This window comes from Erpetoichthys calabaricus, chromosome 5 (assembly GCF_900747795.2).
Source record: "Erpetoichthys calabaricus chromosome 5, fErpCal1.3, whole genome shotgun sequence".
Classification (NCBI taxonomy): Eukaryota; Metazoa; Chordata; class Cladistia; order Polypteriformes; family Polypteridae; genus Erpetoichthys; species Erpetoichthys calabaricus.
The window spans coordinates 101,538,952-101,554,636 of record NC_041398.2 but is presented as its reverse complement, the minus strand read 5'-3'; the positions used below and the strand labels follow the sequence as shown (position 1 = coordinate 101,554,636).

The 15,685-nt window shown below is 39.5% G+C and overlaps 2 protein-coding genes across 9 annotated transcripts in view; both read left to right on the top strand.

Moving 5' to 3' along the window:
- LOC114651841 (janus kinase and microtubule-interacting protein 1-like) overlaps positions 1-11,368 on the top strand; it is a 558,596-nt gene extending 547,228 nt beyond the window's left edge. For 3 of the 6 annotated variants that reach the window (XM_051928216.1, XM_051928214.1, XM_051928212.1), the window contains 3 exons: positions 7,546-7,611; positions 9,143-9,187; positions 11,093-11,368. In XM_051928216.1, coding sequence (XP_051784176.1) covers positions 7,546-7,611; positions 9,143-9,187; positions 11,093-11,170 — 189 coding nt within the window. In that variant the 3' untranslated portion in view covers positions 11,171-11,368. Of the gene's footprint in view, positions 1-7,545; positions 7,612-9,111; positions 9,188-11,092 lie in introns of all 6 variants that reach the window. The other 3 variants (XM_051928215.1, XR_007935128.1, XM_028801850.2) reach the window with 3 other exon arrangements.
- Positions 11,369-12,292: 924 nt separating this feature from the next.
- LOC114651839 (centrosome-associated protein CEP250-like) overlaps positions 12,293-15,685 on the top strand; it is a 106,411-nt gene continuing 103,018 nt past the window's right edge. For all 3 annotated transcript variants that reach the window (XM_051928204.1, XM_051928203.1, XM_028801845.2), the window contains exon 1: positions 12,293-13,508. In XM_051928204.1, the coding sequence (XP_051784164.1) occupies positions 12,309-13,508 (1,200 nt within the window). In that variant the 5' untranslated portion in view covers positions 12,293-12,308. The remainder of the gene's footprint in view (positions 13,509-15,685) is intronic.

Here is a 15,685-nt window from a genome sequence, read left to right as displayed (position 1 = left end):
TGTGATTTCTCAGTTCAGATTACTATCTTTGCTTAACATTAAGGAATATTGTTCTTGGTACTACTAAATAGACTGATGAGACACATAATCCTGATATATATTTCAGCACATCAGTACAAAAAAAAATGTATCCCAGGACTATATGTTTGTACGGAGCATATTTATCCTATACAAAAATTAATTTTGGAAGCAGAAAAACGTAAATCATAATGATAGATAGACCATGAAAAAAGTTTATGGCTTAATATCTCACAATTTACTGAAAATGTTCTTAAGGTTAATCATGTCCTAGATTCAACCTTAAGAACCATAAGCTGTTACAGTACCTTGAAAATATAAAGTTCCAATCCTCAGTAGGAAACCAACTGACACAATGATAGAAGCTTCAAAAGATTTTTGTAACAAGTTGCGCAACCTAAGTAGTCCCTCTCTTGATGGGTGTCACCTTTGCAGTCACAGCAAATGAAAAAGTACCCTGGCTGAACTTGGGTATTCATGTCCTAGCATTTGTAGTGTTCCTTTATTTCCTTGCAACTTACCACTGAAACTCGTATTCATGCATGGTGGATGCTGTTGGCTGTAGAGTATGCAGTTGTAAGGGCCTACATGAAATTGAAGCAAAACAAATCCAGACAGATGATGATTAGGAAGGGACATATGTCAAGAAAAGTCTAGCCTAAAGATCCAAAGGAAAACTAACCCATGTGATAGTTGACAAGCCTATTAAATGCCTAGGAAAATGCTTAGACGTATTTGAGAAAGCTAAGGCAAGTATCAAATTAACCAAGCATCAAGTTTAGACAGGCCTGAATTTGATTGACCAATCACAGGCTTACACTGTAAATTTAAGGTGTGGAATTTACCAGCGTGCTCTTCTGTCAGCAATGTGACCCCTAATGCTATATGACACTCCTGGAGAGCACTATCAATAAATATCTTTATAGGTGGTTAGGAATCCCTTCAAGGTTTACGTTATGTCAGCTATTGAAGAATGTGAAGTCACCAAAGCAAGGTTCATTGTACTATAAGTCCCTCGTGACAATAAGGAAAGCAAGAAATATTACAAGTACTGGTCATAAATTAATAGCTTAGCAAAGCAATTTAGACTGCAGCACAAGGACAGAGTTGGGACTCTGTCAGGTAACTGCTAAGGCCTGGACCCCACTCAGTCACCAAGATTGTTGAGATCAAGCAAAGTGGCAGAAGGCATGATTTAGGTGGAGGTGTGAGCTACAAAGGAGAAATCTTGGCGTGCTGGGACAGTCTTGAGCACAAAGGCTTGAAACATCCAGTGACAGGAGAAACTTAGCTGAGGGTGCTGGGTGGACGTTTATGGCAGCCATGGGATGATTTGCAAGCAGCAGCAACATTTATTTTATTAGCACATTTTCTTACAAAACACATAGCTTAAAGTGCTTTACAGGATGTTAAAGAAAAAAATTAAGTAAAAAGAAAAATAAAAGTAGAAATACAGTTAGGTCCATAAATATTTGGACAGAGACAACTTTTTTCTAATTTTGGTTCTGTACATTACCACAATGAATTTTAAATGAAACAACCCAGATGCAGTTGAAGTGCAGACTTTCAGCTTTAATTCAGTGGGGTGAACAAAACGATTGCATAAAAATGTGAGGCAACTAAAGCATTTTTTTAACACAATCCCTTCATTTCAGGGGCTCAAAAGTAATTGGACAAATTAAATAACTGGAAATAAAATGTTCATTTCTAATACTTGGTTGAAAACCCTTTGCTGGCAATGACAGTCTGAAGTCTTGAACTCCTGGACGTCACCAGATGCTGGGTTTCCTCCTTTTTAATGCTCTGCCAGGCCTTTACTGCAGTGGCTTTTAGTTGCTGTTTGTTTGTGGGCCTTTCTGTCTGAAGTTTAGTCTTCAACAAGTGAAATGCATGCTCAATTGGGTTAAGATCAGGTGACTGACTTGGCCATTCAAGAATTTTCCACTTCTTTGCTTTAATAAACACCTGGGTTGCTTTGGCTGTATGTTTTGGGTCATTGTCCATCTGTATCATGAAACGCCGCCCAATCAATTTGACTGCATTTAGCTGGATTTGAGCAGACACTATGTCTCTGAACACCTCAGAATTCATTTGGCTGCTTCTGTCCTGTGTCACATCATCAATAAACACTAGTGTCGCAGTGCCACTGGCAGCCATGCACGCCCAAGCCATCACACTGCCTCCACCGTGTTTTACAGATGATGTGGTATGCTTTGGATAATGAGCTGTTCCACGCCTTCTCCATACTTTTTTCTTGCCATCATTCTGGTAGAGGTTGATCTTGGTTTCATCTGTCCAAAGAATGTTTTTCCAGAACTGTGCTGGCTTTTTTAGATGTTCTTTAGCAAAGTCCAATCTAGCCTTTCTGTCTTGAGGCTTATGAGTGGCTTGCACCTTGCAGTGCACCCTCTGTGTTTACTTTCATGCAGTCTTCTCTTTATGGTAGACTTGGATATCGATACGCCTACCCCCTGGAGAGTGTTGTTCACTTGGTTGGCTGCTGTGAAGGGGTTTCTCTTCACCATGGAAATGATTCTGTGATCATCCACCACTGTTGTCTTCCGTGGACGTCCAGGTCTTTTTGCGTTGCTGAGTTCACCAGTGCTTGCTTTCTTTCTCAGGATGTACCAAACTGTAGATTTTGCCACTTGTAATATTGTAGCAATTTCTCGGATGGGTTTTTTTTTGTTTTTGCAGCTTAAAGATGGCTTCTTTCACCTGCATGGAGAGCTCCTTTGACCGCATGTTGTCTGTTCACAGCAAAATCTTCCACATGCAAGCACCACACCTCAAATCAACTCCAGGCCTTTTATCTGCTTAATTGATAATGACATAACGACAGACTTGCCCACACCTGCCCATGAAATAGCCTTTGAGTCAATTGTCCAATTACTTTTGAGCCCCTGAAATGAAGGGATTGTGTTAAAAAAATGCTTTAGTTGCCTCACATTTTTATGCAATCGTTTTGTTCACCCCACTGAATTAAAGCTGAAAGTCTGCACTTCAACTGCATCTGAGTTGTTTCATTTAAAATTCATTGTGGTAATGTAAAGAACCAAAATTAGAAAAAAGTTGTCTCTGTCCAAATATTTATGGACCTAACTGTACGTATATGAATGAATAAGAAAAGTGAAAAGCCAAAATGATTAAAAATAAGTCAATTTGCACTTAATACATTTAACAAGTAACAGGTAGAATACTTAATATGGATTAATTAGCTAAATTATTTTTTAGGTCTCAAGTGGTTATAAAATAAGTTCAATGCTATGGTTAGATGGCTGTGGAGGACAGAAAAAATAAAAACTCCAGCTGGTGAGATGTTGAGGAAAATAAATGTGCAAGGGTTCAAAGGGGCATTCTAACAAATATAAAGGTGCTCAAGCAGTTCCTTACTGTTTTTATACTTCATCCTAGAAGATTCAAAGCTGGGTGTCTCAATGACAGTTGGAGTGTCCACACTCATGCCAACATCACAGGCGGCTACAACAGTACTTTCATCAGTGTGGTATAGCGGGTCCACGGCTCATGTAAAAAGGGCCAGTTTTAAATAAATAATCGCAGCACTCGCGGCTTAGAGAGGGGGCGTGGTAAGTGTGGCAGATCAGTTCCCAGGGTGATTCATTGATGCGCGCGATTCTCACTTAAGTGCACAGGTGAGGAGTCGTCCGCATCTGTAATTGTTCCCGGGAGCTGTTGATTGCCACCGCTGATCCACGTCCCTGTAATATTAAATAGTAGCGCGAGGCGGCTAGCATTGGATGAAAAAAAAGTAATAAAAAAAACAGAGGTTGCAGGAGTGAGAAAGCAGGAAGCAGTGAGGAGAAAGCCGGAGTGTGTGTGTGTGTGTGTGTGTGTGTGTGTGTGCGTGTGTGTGAGTGAGTGAGAGAGAGCGCGAGCGCTCGTAGGCAGCTGGACAGTGTGCCCTAGTGGGCTGTTTGGCAGACACCGAGGGTCATTCCCGCTGAGGATTACGAGGAGCGGGAGTGACCAGCAGAAGGATGACTTGCCATGGAAGACAGCGGAAGTCGGGAGGCTTGGGTGATGGATTCCCCAACGTGAGTGTCCTGGCCATGTCTCAGACTGGAGGGAGCGCAACCGAAGCCAGGGATCGGGAAGCCTCCAGATCAATCGAGTGGGAAGAAGGTCAGCTGCAGTTAGGGCGACTCCCCTGTTGAGAAGCCCGATGGGAGAAGCAGGGGAGCCGCCAGGTAAAAGAAGACAATGGGCTTCGTGTTTCTATAGGACTGCTTCATGCCATTGTTTTAACCTCGTTTTAAAGGATTCATTTGTTTTTTTTTAACCTCCACTTCACTTCTGTTTTAACGGATTACTTATTTAAGGAAGATTTTGAAAAGCACTGCACTTTATTTATTTGGGCACTTTGTTTTTTGGATTGTTGTTTTGTTGGTGTTTAAATAAAAGCACTTTTACACCATCCCCTTGCTCCATTTGTTGTGCTTCACTGTCAAGCTCATCGGTTACATTACCGACGGTGAAGGATTCAAGGGCTCCTGGAAGCAAGATTGGAGCATGGAGCAGAACCCGCATCGTCACAATCAGGTAGTGGTGATGCACAGAAAAGGAGAGGTTATGAATGATTACAAATCCAAAAGTATGTGATAACACAAAATATAAGAAGTGGCACTAAAAACTAGCTATGAGAAAGCCAAATGAAAGATGTGGATTTTTAGGAGTGTTTTAAAATGTTCTCTATTTTTGGTGCGTAACAGCTGTAGGTCACCTCACCACTCCTTTCATACTTAACTGTTTGAATAAGAAACAAACCAGTGTTTGAGGATCTAGGAATATATGGGGACAGGCACTCCAAAATGTACGAAGGAACAAGATTATTCTGAGCTTTATACTGTATACCATTAATAGTATTTTAAAATCTTACTAAAGAATACATATAACCAGTGTAATGATGCTAAGACCGGTGTTAAAATGGCCAAATAGTTAAAGTTGTATTGACTTACCAAATTCCTGGTGCAGAGATGAGGAAAAGAAGCTTCAGTGATGTAAAAGTCTAGTGCAGCCATGTAGGTATCAGAGGAGAAGATAAATTGGGTAGATAATGCTAGGAGGTAACATTGCAGACTGGCATCCAGTGCAGTAAGACAGTGCTGTGAAAGACAAATAATAAAGCATTATTCACTTTAGTATTACAAGCTATGAATCCGCAGGAGAAAAGGTAAGATCTAATGTATGCCCATATTCATGAGCGGGACCTGTAACACTCCGAATAGGGTTGAAACATTCAATCAGGTTTTAAAATTCAAAAATCAAGGGCTTAGGAGGACAGCTAGAAAATCAGAAAGCTTTTCAGTCAGTTCCTGGTATGTGTTAGATGGTTTGTGCACAAAAGCACAAAGAAGAACTGGCTTAAGGCAATATTACATTAGGTATTTTTTCCAGCAGTTTTCAATTATAGCCTTCATTTACATAATTTTAGCGAGGCAGTCGGTAGTGCACTCCTGTGAAACCGATTGTCTAATGTGATATGCTCCTTAATAGCTCCAGCTTGTCCACAACTTGCTTGATACAGTCAAACCGGTTTCATTATGTATTTAGTTACAGGGTGGGGTCTGTGTGTACGAGAGCTAACAACCAATGAATGCTCCTCTGGAAGTACAATGCATAGAAGCAGCAATGGGGAATAAAGAACACACGTGGGTATGTATGACCCACCATAGAGGTATGAATATCAATAGGAGTGCACAAAGTGGAAACAGAAGAAATACAGTATAAGCAAAGCTGAAACACGTAACAAACACAGACAGGGAGCACTAATGGACCTGTACCGTCTCGTGAATGAAGGAGAAAGAAGTGACTGTGCTGGACTGATGGTTTCTTTAATCACCCCGTTTGCCTTTGAAAGGAGTGTGTGCTACAGTAAATACACTGGGATCAAAAAGCAACTTTGTTCAATTAATATTCTGTACTACCTTCATGACTCATTGTCTTGGTACCAAAACATCCTCTGAGAGCAACTTCTCCCAACCAACCAAGAACGGTTTGGTGACGAACAATTCCAGCATGATGGAGCACCGTGCCATAGGGCGAAAGTGATAACTAAGTGGCTCGGGGAACAAAACATCGAAATTACTAGAGTGGCCAAGATGAGCTTCCTCAATGATGATGTGAATGGTGTCGAAAGTAGAGCAGCAAACCAATGATTGTTAAAGGCAGTGGTCACGTGGCATCCCACAATTAGAGGGAAGAAGGAAGATGCCTGTTGTTAGTCAGTGTTTTCTTTGGCCATGTTTACCTTCCTTGTCTGTCTGTTTGCCTGCTCAGGGATTCACTGTGGTGCATACATTACAAATCCGTAAGACAAACAGTGCTAGCCTTTGTTAAGATGACATCCCCTTCCCCATGCTTTACATTTTTATCTTATGATCTGTCCTCATGTTATTTTAGGCACTAGGCAGCACAAAGGGCTTGTTTTGTAACAATATACAGTATATGTGAAAGTGTACATGCTGATGCAATGGAAAAAATTAATAAGTGAAAATCAATACCTTGCTATAAACTTAAGGAGCACTCTAGCAACCAATTTTGGCAGTTGAGCTTATGTTACACATGTCACATAAGATCTGAAATATTTTGTTTAATAACTCTCATTTTGTAGTCTGGAATTAATGTTCACCTATTCTCTTTTTTGTGTGCGCAATGTTAGCGTTTCCCTAAATTCTATTGAATTTCTTTTCCTCTTCCCACCTTAAAGTGCAATGTTCTGGTATTAATTAAAGTGGCAGAGAGAGCTAATGGCCTGGGTGATTAAAGCGCCTCCAGCAATATAAATAAAGTCCAAGTGCCAGGATAACCGGATGGCTAGGGCTTCAGCCAAGAGATAGCCTTTCAATTCCTTGTGTGCAGATCTTTTCCAAAGCAATTTTACGTTTCCCCATCAACCATTTTGACAGGCATTATGTTCTGTTAGAGGAGGCAAGTTGAAACTTGCAAGAGAGACTTAGGCCTGAGCGACACCATTGTGTGCAGAGTTCAGCAAGAGAGGACAGCGGGACTTGAGGTGCATTAACGTGCGGCACGTGGATATCTTTTACTTTAAGTCACTGAGGGCTTGTGTCATACAGTCCTGCCTTCTGTCTGCAGCAGTGGCAGTCTGGGCATTCTGATCTTCTTGTCCCCTGACAAGACTGTTAAATCTGCTCAAATCTTGGCTCAGAACTCCATGTAATCACCATTGTTCTCAGCCCATGTTGTTATAGCAACTGCATTTCCCAGTTCTTACTGTGAAAAGTGGTTTAGTGCGGGGCTTTTTGAATTGCTCAGTTGTTCTGTAAGCCTTGCTGTGCCACCAGTACATCATGTAAGCGGTGAGTGCTTTTCCCGCACTGGCTATCTTGAATTGATATTGAAACTAAAGCAGGCAGATTTTGCTGTAAGTTCATCTAAGATGACATTTTTAGCGCGGGGAGCGTGGCTGGAATCAAGTAACTTTTAAGTTGCTGGGCTTGTCCAAATTCATTCTTTGAATATGTTTGTTCTCTTCTGTTTTGGCAGAGAATAAGAGAGCTGGAAGATAAAATAGAACTTCAAAAAAGACAAATTAAAGAAATAGAAGAAAAGGTAATTTATTTAAATTATTGTTATAATTAAAACTAAAAGTGTCTTTGAATATTAATCAGCTTTGTCTAAAGACTTTTCAGATTCTTAATCCTGATATCTGCTCATGCAGTTCATGTGTTTGTGTGTGTTGTACTGTGGGCTTCATCTGATAAGTTCATTCATAGCCCGTCTGTCTACCTATCCACAAGTGCCCCTTTCTACTGTACTGCTGGCACTGGTATAGAGGTTGGCACAGTCTGTGTGAAGCTGGCATATTCTCTCAGACTTACCTGCTTTGCACATATACCTCAAAAGACCTGCAAGTCTCTGATTTGATCTGGCATTCCTGAGAGTGGGCACACAAGTGCCTGTGCCTAGCAATTTATTAGTACCCAGTGCTGCCCACATAGATTGTGGCTTTCAACAGTGGAGAAAGCCAGTCCAGAAAATGGATACATAATGACCTGGACTTTCAACCACAAAGCTGCTGGTTCAGTTCCCACCTCCAATCTGATTTGTGACCCAAGACAAGTAACATACTTATGCTTCTGTTTTTTTGTAAATACAGTAAACTGTTGTCCTAAGTATCTTAACCTGAGGTGTTGTTATATAAAATGAAGATTGTTTGTTTGTTTAATTGTCTCTTAAATTTTCTGTGGCTTAGCTCCTGTTCCATTTATGTAACAGCTCAGTAGAACTCTATTCAGTTCTCAGCCTGCCTGATACATGGCAAGTTAACTGGCAACTCTAACTTATCCATAGACTGATGTGCTAGCCGGGGCAGGGCTAGGGGTGTCTGTCCACTAATCAGTTCTGTCTACCTGGGATCTTGCAAGGACAAAAGCAGGTCCAGCAAATAAATGAAGGACATCAAATTATAAAGAGGGAACAGAACCCTGCAATGCTTTCGAATTAGTCCTGCCATGCTGGGTGTAATTTCTCATACTTTGTGTTTCATTGTTACTAATTAAAAACTTTAATACATATGAACCTTTGATGTCATACGCTTCTGGAATTTAAATGTCTCTGTTTTTAGGTTTACTTTAATATTGCTATGCTAAAAAGATTAAAGAATTACCAAGCAGGTGTCTTGTTATACTAATGCTGCAAGAAATAAGAAGGTTACCAGCTAAAATGCAGCTGTAAATGCTGGTCTTCTAGACCGACCTCATTATAAGAGCAGAGTCCCAGACTTACAAGGCACAGAGTGTTTCTAAAGTACGACAGTTCACTGGTAGCCTTATGACTTCCAGCCTGTTAGCCTGCTGCTCTTGTCATTGTCCACTTACAGTACCTCTGCCATTCAGGAGAGTTAACGCCTTTTGAAAGTCTCTGATCTTATGCATTGGCAGGTACAGCATGGCTGTGCTTCATATAAAAAAGAAACAGTACTATAAGCTTATCACTCTCATTTATGTTCTTCAGTAACCCAGATGCATTTTTTTTTCTCTCTCTCTCTCTCCTGTTTTTCAATTTCTTTCTTTTTTGTATGTGCTTTTTTATTTCTCTCTTTATTTTTAGTTTTTGTTTCTCTTTTTATTTTTTTCTTTAGCTTTTATTCTCTGGCCTTGATGGTGCTAAAATGTGCAGAAAACAGGTAAAATCTACACACTTTCCTCTTTAGTTTCTCCACTTCTTCTGCTGAAGTGTCTGTGCTGTTACGCTGTCTGTCTGCTCAACCAGAGCCAACTGTTGTGGGTGTTAGCTTTCATTTCTGCTTCTTAAAGGGAAAGTTCATCCTTTTTGAGGTTTGGACCTATTATAAGTGCCAGGGCTTCCCTTGATATCCCAGACTATTCTTGCACTTGTTGGATTGATTATTTTAGAATTTGTAAATAACCTATAGTCACTTACAAATTAACTGATTTTGAATGCTGTCATTATATGTCCAAAATTTTTTCTTTTTAAACAAAAAATTACAATTGTTATATATATAATATTCTTAACTACTGAAAGTCTGTCATATACTCTTAGGCCTTATTTACTTCCATACAATGCAAGTCACACACATTAATATCCTACTACTTCATACATTTCAAAATGTAAGAAATGCAAAATATGACTACAACTGAGAAAAAGCACATGTTGATACTCCATTTAAAAACAACAGTTCTGAGAAAGATTGGGCAGGATGTACTGTATGCTGTAAAGATTTTTTTGAAGAGAGTTTTGACATTTAATGGTTGTAGCTTAAGATACCAACAACTATACAAGTCTTTTGGTACAGAAAATACTTACAGTATATAGAGAAAAGCAAGCTATTGCCACTGCACCTATTAAATGTTGTGAGCCTGCATGTCTCGGAGGCTAAACTTTCCCTTTAAGTAGTTCAAATGTCTTCCTACAACAATATGTGACTTGTTTAAGTTTCTCCTGTTCTCTCTGTTAAATGAGCACATTCTATTTTAAAATAAAATAAAAACATAACATTCTCTTTGACGTCAGTGTGGAGATTTGGAATAGAAATATCATTTTGGTTAATTCCAACCTCAGATGCAATAACCATTTAGATAAATCGCCTTATCACGTTCAGGTATGATTGTAATTTAGCTAATTGTCTGAAATGAAAACAGAAAAAAAACTTAATACACCAGCACTATGGTATTAAAACCGTAATTTAAGGTACATTGAATAATAATCGGGCGGTGCAGTGCTAGCACTGCTGCCTTGCAGAATGGAGACACATCCTGGGTCCTCTATCTGTTGAGTTTGCATGTTCTCCCCATGTCTCCGTGGGTTTCCTCCCACAATCCAAAGACATGCAGGTTAGGTGGATGGTAGTACTAAACTGGCCCTAGCTGGGTGTGTTCACCCTGTGATGGACTGGCGCCCTGTCCAGGGTTTGTTCCTGCCTTGTGCCCTATGCTGGCTGGGATAGGCTCCAGCCCCCTCCACGACTCTGTTCAGGACTAAGTGGGTTAGACAATGACTGACTGGTGACGGTATAATAAATGCGATGGCATGGCAATGCATTGCCACCTCACTGCTCCAAATCCTAGGCTGAGCACAGTCTGTGTGGAGACAGCACAGTCTTCCCAAGTTTGTGGGGCTTTTCCTCCAGAATGTCCCCCCACGACTTGTGCATGTTTGGTTGGTTGGAGACTCTAAATTGGTAGCTTTTGGGTGAATGAGCTTGTGTGCGTGAGAAGGTTCTTTGTCAGATGGGTGGTCTTTTCAGGAGTGGCTCCTACTTTGCACCCCACAGGGTAGGCATTGGCCCCAACCCTAAGCTAAGCAGGATTATAAAATAGATGGCTGAGAAGACAAATAATATCTATAACAAACCGGCTTAACTTCATTTGCCTACTTGCTGCATTTTGTGTGAAAGGTTTTCTTTGTAATATTTTGTAATCTCTTTCAGGATTACACTGGCAGGCCTGGAGTAAAGCTTTTCTACTTTCTACTTCATGATAGTCATTTTGTAAATATAAACTGTAACATGCATGTTACAAACAGCAGCAGCCAGTTTTGTAATTCTGTTGCTTTTTTTTCTTTTTCACAGGCACAAAATTTAAAACATGAAGGTGGAGCATTAAAGTGGAACAATCAGACGTACTGTATGTATATTGAAGTGTACTGAGTAACAATCAAGAGGGAAAGTATAATGTTAATCTAGTGCTTCTAAAGAGCGCATTTTTATAAATTAACTCAAACTCAGAGGAAGAAGCTGAAATTATTATTTCGCTGTTTATGAACTAAAGATACTGTCAAACCAATTATATATTTTTGTACTTTTAATGGAAAACAGTTAAAATAAAAGAATGGAGCATCAAGATCATTTCAGCATAGAACATGTTTGTTTATTTTATGTTATTTCTTTTTTTGCAAGTACAAGTGAGGAGGCATAATTTATAATTTGCACAAATTTAGCAGTAGTAATAGGCAAAAATGGCAGGCCACCAAGCTAAAAGTAGCTGAAAAAGGAATTTCATTTCACCCATAAAAAAAATAAAAGATATAAATGGAAAATGCAGTTAATGAGCATTCAGATCAGCCAAAAGACTTGCAGCAAAACATAAAAGAATATGAATGCATCTTGGTGACAAAAGCAGAGGAGGCCAGATTTCTGTGGGAAAAGGCTATAGAGCTGGAACACATGTTACAGCAGTCCCACCTTTACTGCAGTCACCTTTACGGTAAACTCTGCACCATTGACGGGCCAGGACTATCAGACGCCTGCTGCAGTGATGAAGAAAACGACTTTGATCAGTTTCATGTCCAAGAAAAAGTCACCAGTGTTGAAGGTCAGCTAGCTGTCAAAGAAATTGATATAAATAAGCTTCAAAGTAGAATTAGTGAACTAGGAAGGAAGCTCAAACCTGAAGGAGCATTTCTAAGGCAGTATGCCAAAATGGAACAGTGGTACAGGGAAAAAGAAGATGCCAGAAAAAAGCATGAGGAGTGGCATCAGCAAGCGGAGGAGCTTCAGCACGAGGGAGAGAACCAGGAGGAGAAAGGAAACTTGCTGCTCACTGACATTGCGGCGAAGGATGCAGTGCAGGCCCAGCTTCAGTCCTCCAAGGATCATCTGCTCAAGCAGATGCAAGAAATGGTGGAGGCCAACCATCTTTTTATGGCAACAATTGAGCATTTAAAAGTTGAACTAGAAAAAAAAGGCGCAGAGTGAGACAAAACTTAGGAAGCAGTGTTTACAGCTGAAAAAAAACATCAACGAATGGGAGAGTATTGATGAAAACCAGAGACAGAGGTTTATCAAAATGGAGAATCAACTCCAAACAAAAATCAACAGTTTGAGACAGATGCTTCAGGAAAAAGATGAAGCCCTACTTCTCAGTAAGAGAGCATGTGAGCTGCACCAAGTGAAGCAGAGGCTTTGCCCTGATGAAAGTCACACCACTCTACATGATTGTTACAAACAGCTACAAGGAGCTCTTCATGGAGTGATGGACGATGAAAGCAGTGGCATGGAAAAAGCTTTGATTATACTTCAAACGAAATGTGAAGTGGAAATAAATGGAAGAATCAGAAAAATAGAAGAACTCGAAGATGAATTGGAGAGCAAAAATGAAGAGATGAGGCACCTACAGGACCAACAGAGGCAGCTCAAAGAGTCCGAAAGGAGATATCAGGAGAAGATCAGGAGTTTGGAGGAGCTGTTGGACAGTGTGCAGGAGAGGATTTGCAAAAACGATAATGATAAGATTGCTCGAATGGATTATCTGCTAAGCATGAGAGAAGAAACTGTGCAGCACCTGCAGTTGAGGTTAGTGAGTCAGGAGGAACTGCTCAGGGAGATGGAGGAAACACAGAGGAGACTGTCTCTGCGCAATGAGCAGCTGGGCACAAAACAGCATGAGTTAAGCGATGAACTTCACCGGTGGAAGATAAAGTTTTCAAACTGTGAGCAAATCAATAGAGAAACCAAAGTGGAAAATGAGCAAATGACAGAAAAAATGAATATCTTGGAATCGGAAATTAGAAAATATGAACATCAGCTGAGGGAAAGAGACAGCAAACTTGCAGAGCTGAACTCTCAGAATCAAAAAGAAATTTCAGAGTTAACATCTGAGCTGAAAAGAGTCACTTTAGAGTTTAAAGACAAAGAAGCCGATTGGTTTAAAGAGCGACATAAGACCGAGTTACAGCTAAAAATGCAGGAGAAGGAAATTAAAGCTGGTAAAGCAACCAGAGAAAGCTTGACGTTGCAGCTAGAAGAGCTAGAGGCAAGGCTTCGTAAAGTGAAGGCCACCGAAGCAGCACTGCAGCAGAAGATTGAAGAACTGCACACCGAGCTGTCTGAGAAAGTTCAATGCGTTCTTAGTTTAGAGACAAAGCTATCTAAAGAACATCATCTGTCAAGTCATGTGGCTAATGAGCTGAAGAGTAAAGACACTTTGATAAAAAGACTACAAGACCAAGTGGGCCTACTGCAGGCACGAATCCGAGACTTGGAACAGGTATGGAAACTTTTCAGTTTTCCTTAAAATGTAGTTGGACTTTTGTTAAGTGTTTGCAGCCTTTATTGTTGTAGGTGATGAGGATGATGATTGTAATAGTTAAAATGAATATTAGATAAAAGAAATTGAGGTGATTGAATTGAAAAATTAAAAAATTATTTTATTTAGAATTCATTAATAAAGTCATTTGACACATGAACATTGAAAATGTTAAGAGACTCCACATTTCAATGTTTAAATTAGGCAACAATGTAGAGATGCTGAATAATATTTGCATGTACAGTAGTATCCCTTTTGTCAGTTAAGCAATTTCAGTGATACAAAAGCCATATGTCACTAAAGAGCTGCTTGTAAGTTGAGACACTAACAGTTTCATGCATTCCTGTTTGATTTCTCTTCTATCATTAAGCATTTGCTGGTGAAGAGGGAAGTAGCACTGCAGGTAACTCTGAATGATCACTAACAAAGGAACTGGTGATATGAAAATGTCCTGCTGAATCCTATCGAAAGCACAGAAACATTACTATCCAAAGAGTACTAAGGTTTCACATTACAACAGATAAACACAGGATTAAGAAATATAAGACTTACAAATGAAAGAGGACCACTGAGTTACACTTAGTGACGAGTGAAACAGCTCAGTTTCATTTTGCTGATTTGACCTGAATATTCGTTTGTGAGATTTAGCAGTTGCCAAATGTTTTTTTTTTGTTTAATTTTTTTCTTTAAACAGAAAATAAGAACTATTTCTTTTTAAAGTCTGTATTTACCTGCCCTTTTTCTTCAGCCATGTAAAACAGGTAGTCCATAGCACACAACTAAAATCAGTTCTATTTTATGGCTCTTGTTTTATTGTGTAAGGTCCTATTGTGCCCCTGTTTTTACCCTTTTATACTCTTTATTGTGTAGACCTTAATAAAATGTCTAAAATCCCAAACACTTATCACTCTGTGATCAGGTACTTTAGCACTTCATCCCCACTTTTCTTCTACTTACGTATGTAACCTCATGCAATTAGATAGGAGTTACTGTAAGTTGCACATTTAATTATGCAGTATTAATAAAAAATATGTCCATAAATATTCAATAAGAAGAATCTTATGAGAATATTGGCTCCAAACCCTTACAGCCTAAGTAGCAGTACATCTTGAGTTCACTGGTGGCTCTTGGCTTATCTTAACCCTAGCTTGTTTTGTTAACACATGCTGATTGAATGGAGTATTGAAACAGGCCACAGAGTTAAAGTTGTCTTCATCATAGTCTTCTCTACATGGCCATATGGTGAGGGTGAGCGAGGTAAAGTTGGGGTGACCTCCTGTATACCGTTCTTACAACAAAACACAAACCAATGGGGCATCACAGTACAGAATGACCTCTGATTATAAAACCAATAATAAATACCCATACTTCAGACCAATAGAATTCAGGTATAACTCATCCCCTATTTCCTTTGTTTATTCAGTTTATGGCCTTCCTGTAGGCATTGGCTTATAGGCTCCAAGTCCAAAAACATCTACCCTTGCCAAGCTGGAGTGCATGCTCCATCCCCTCACCATAAAGTCCTCATCCTGAGTTAGTCCTAAAGGCTGCGGGTTGGTTAGGTAAACATCAAAGTACCTCTGTTCTGCTCAATAAGTAAAATATGCCTCCTGAAACACTAATATTACATTTGTTTTGTCTGACTTACAAGTAAAGAAATACAAAATATTTATCAACTTATATGCTAGAAATTAGTCCACCATAGCTCTCATTCACATAACTGAAGAGGAGTGCAGTAAATTTTATAAAAATGTGGCATGCTGTATGCTTTCCTCTCCGAAATGCACCATTGTGCACATTATTGCATTTTCTCACATATTACATGAGAGTGTGCCCCTTGATGTTATCGAGCAACCATCCTTTCTTGTTTATTGATTCCCTATTGAATCAAATGTATTGAATATAATGTTTTTGTCTGTAACACATGTTCAAGTTTGAGACTTGCAAGATGATAATTGGCAAAGCAGGCATCGTAATACCAGAACACAAATCTCATCAAAATGTCTACATGTTAACAGAAAATGAATCCAGTAATTGATTCATTCGTGTGTAATATTGTTATCTATATAAGAGCGTCTCTAAGTTCAGTTTGATCCTTTGGTCACTAAAGATCCCTGGGTGTCCATCATAAAGAGTAG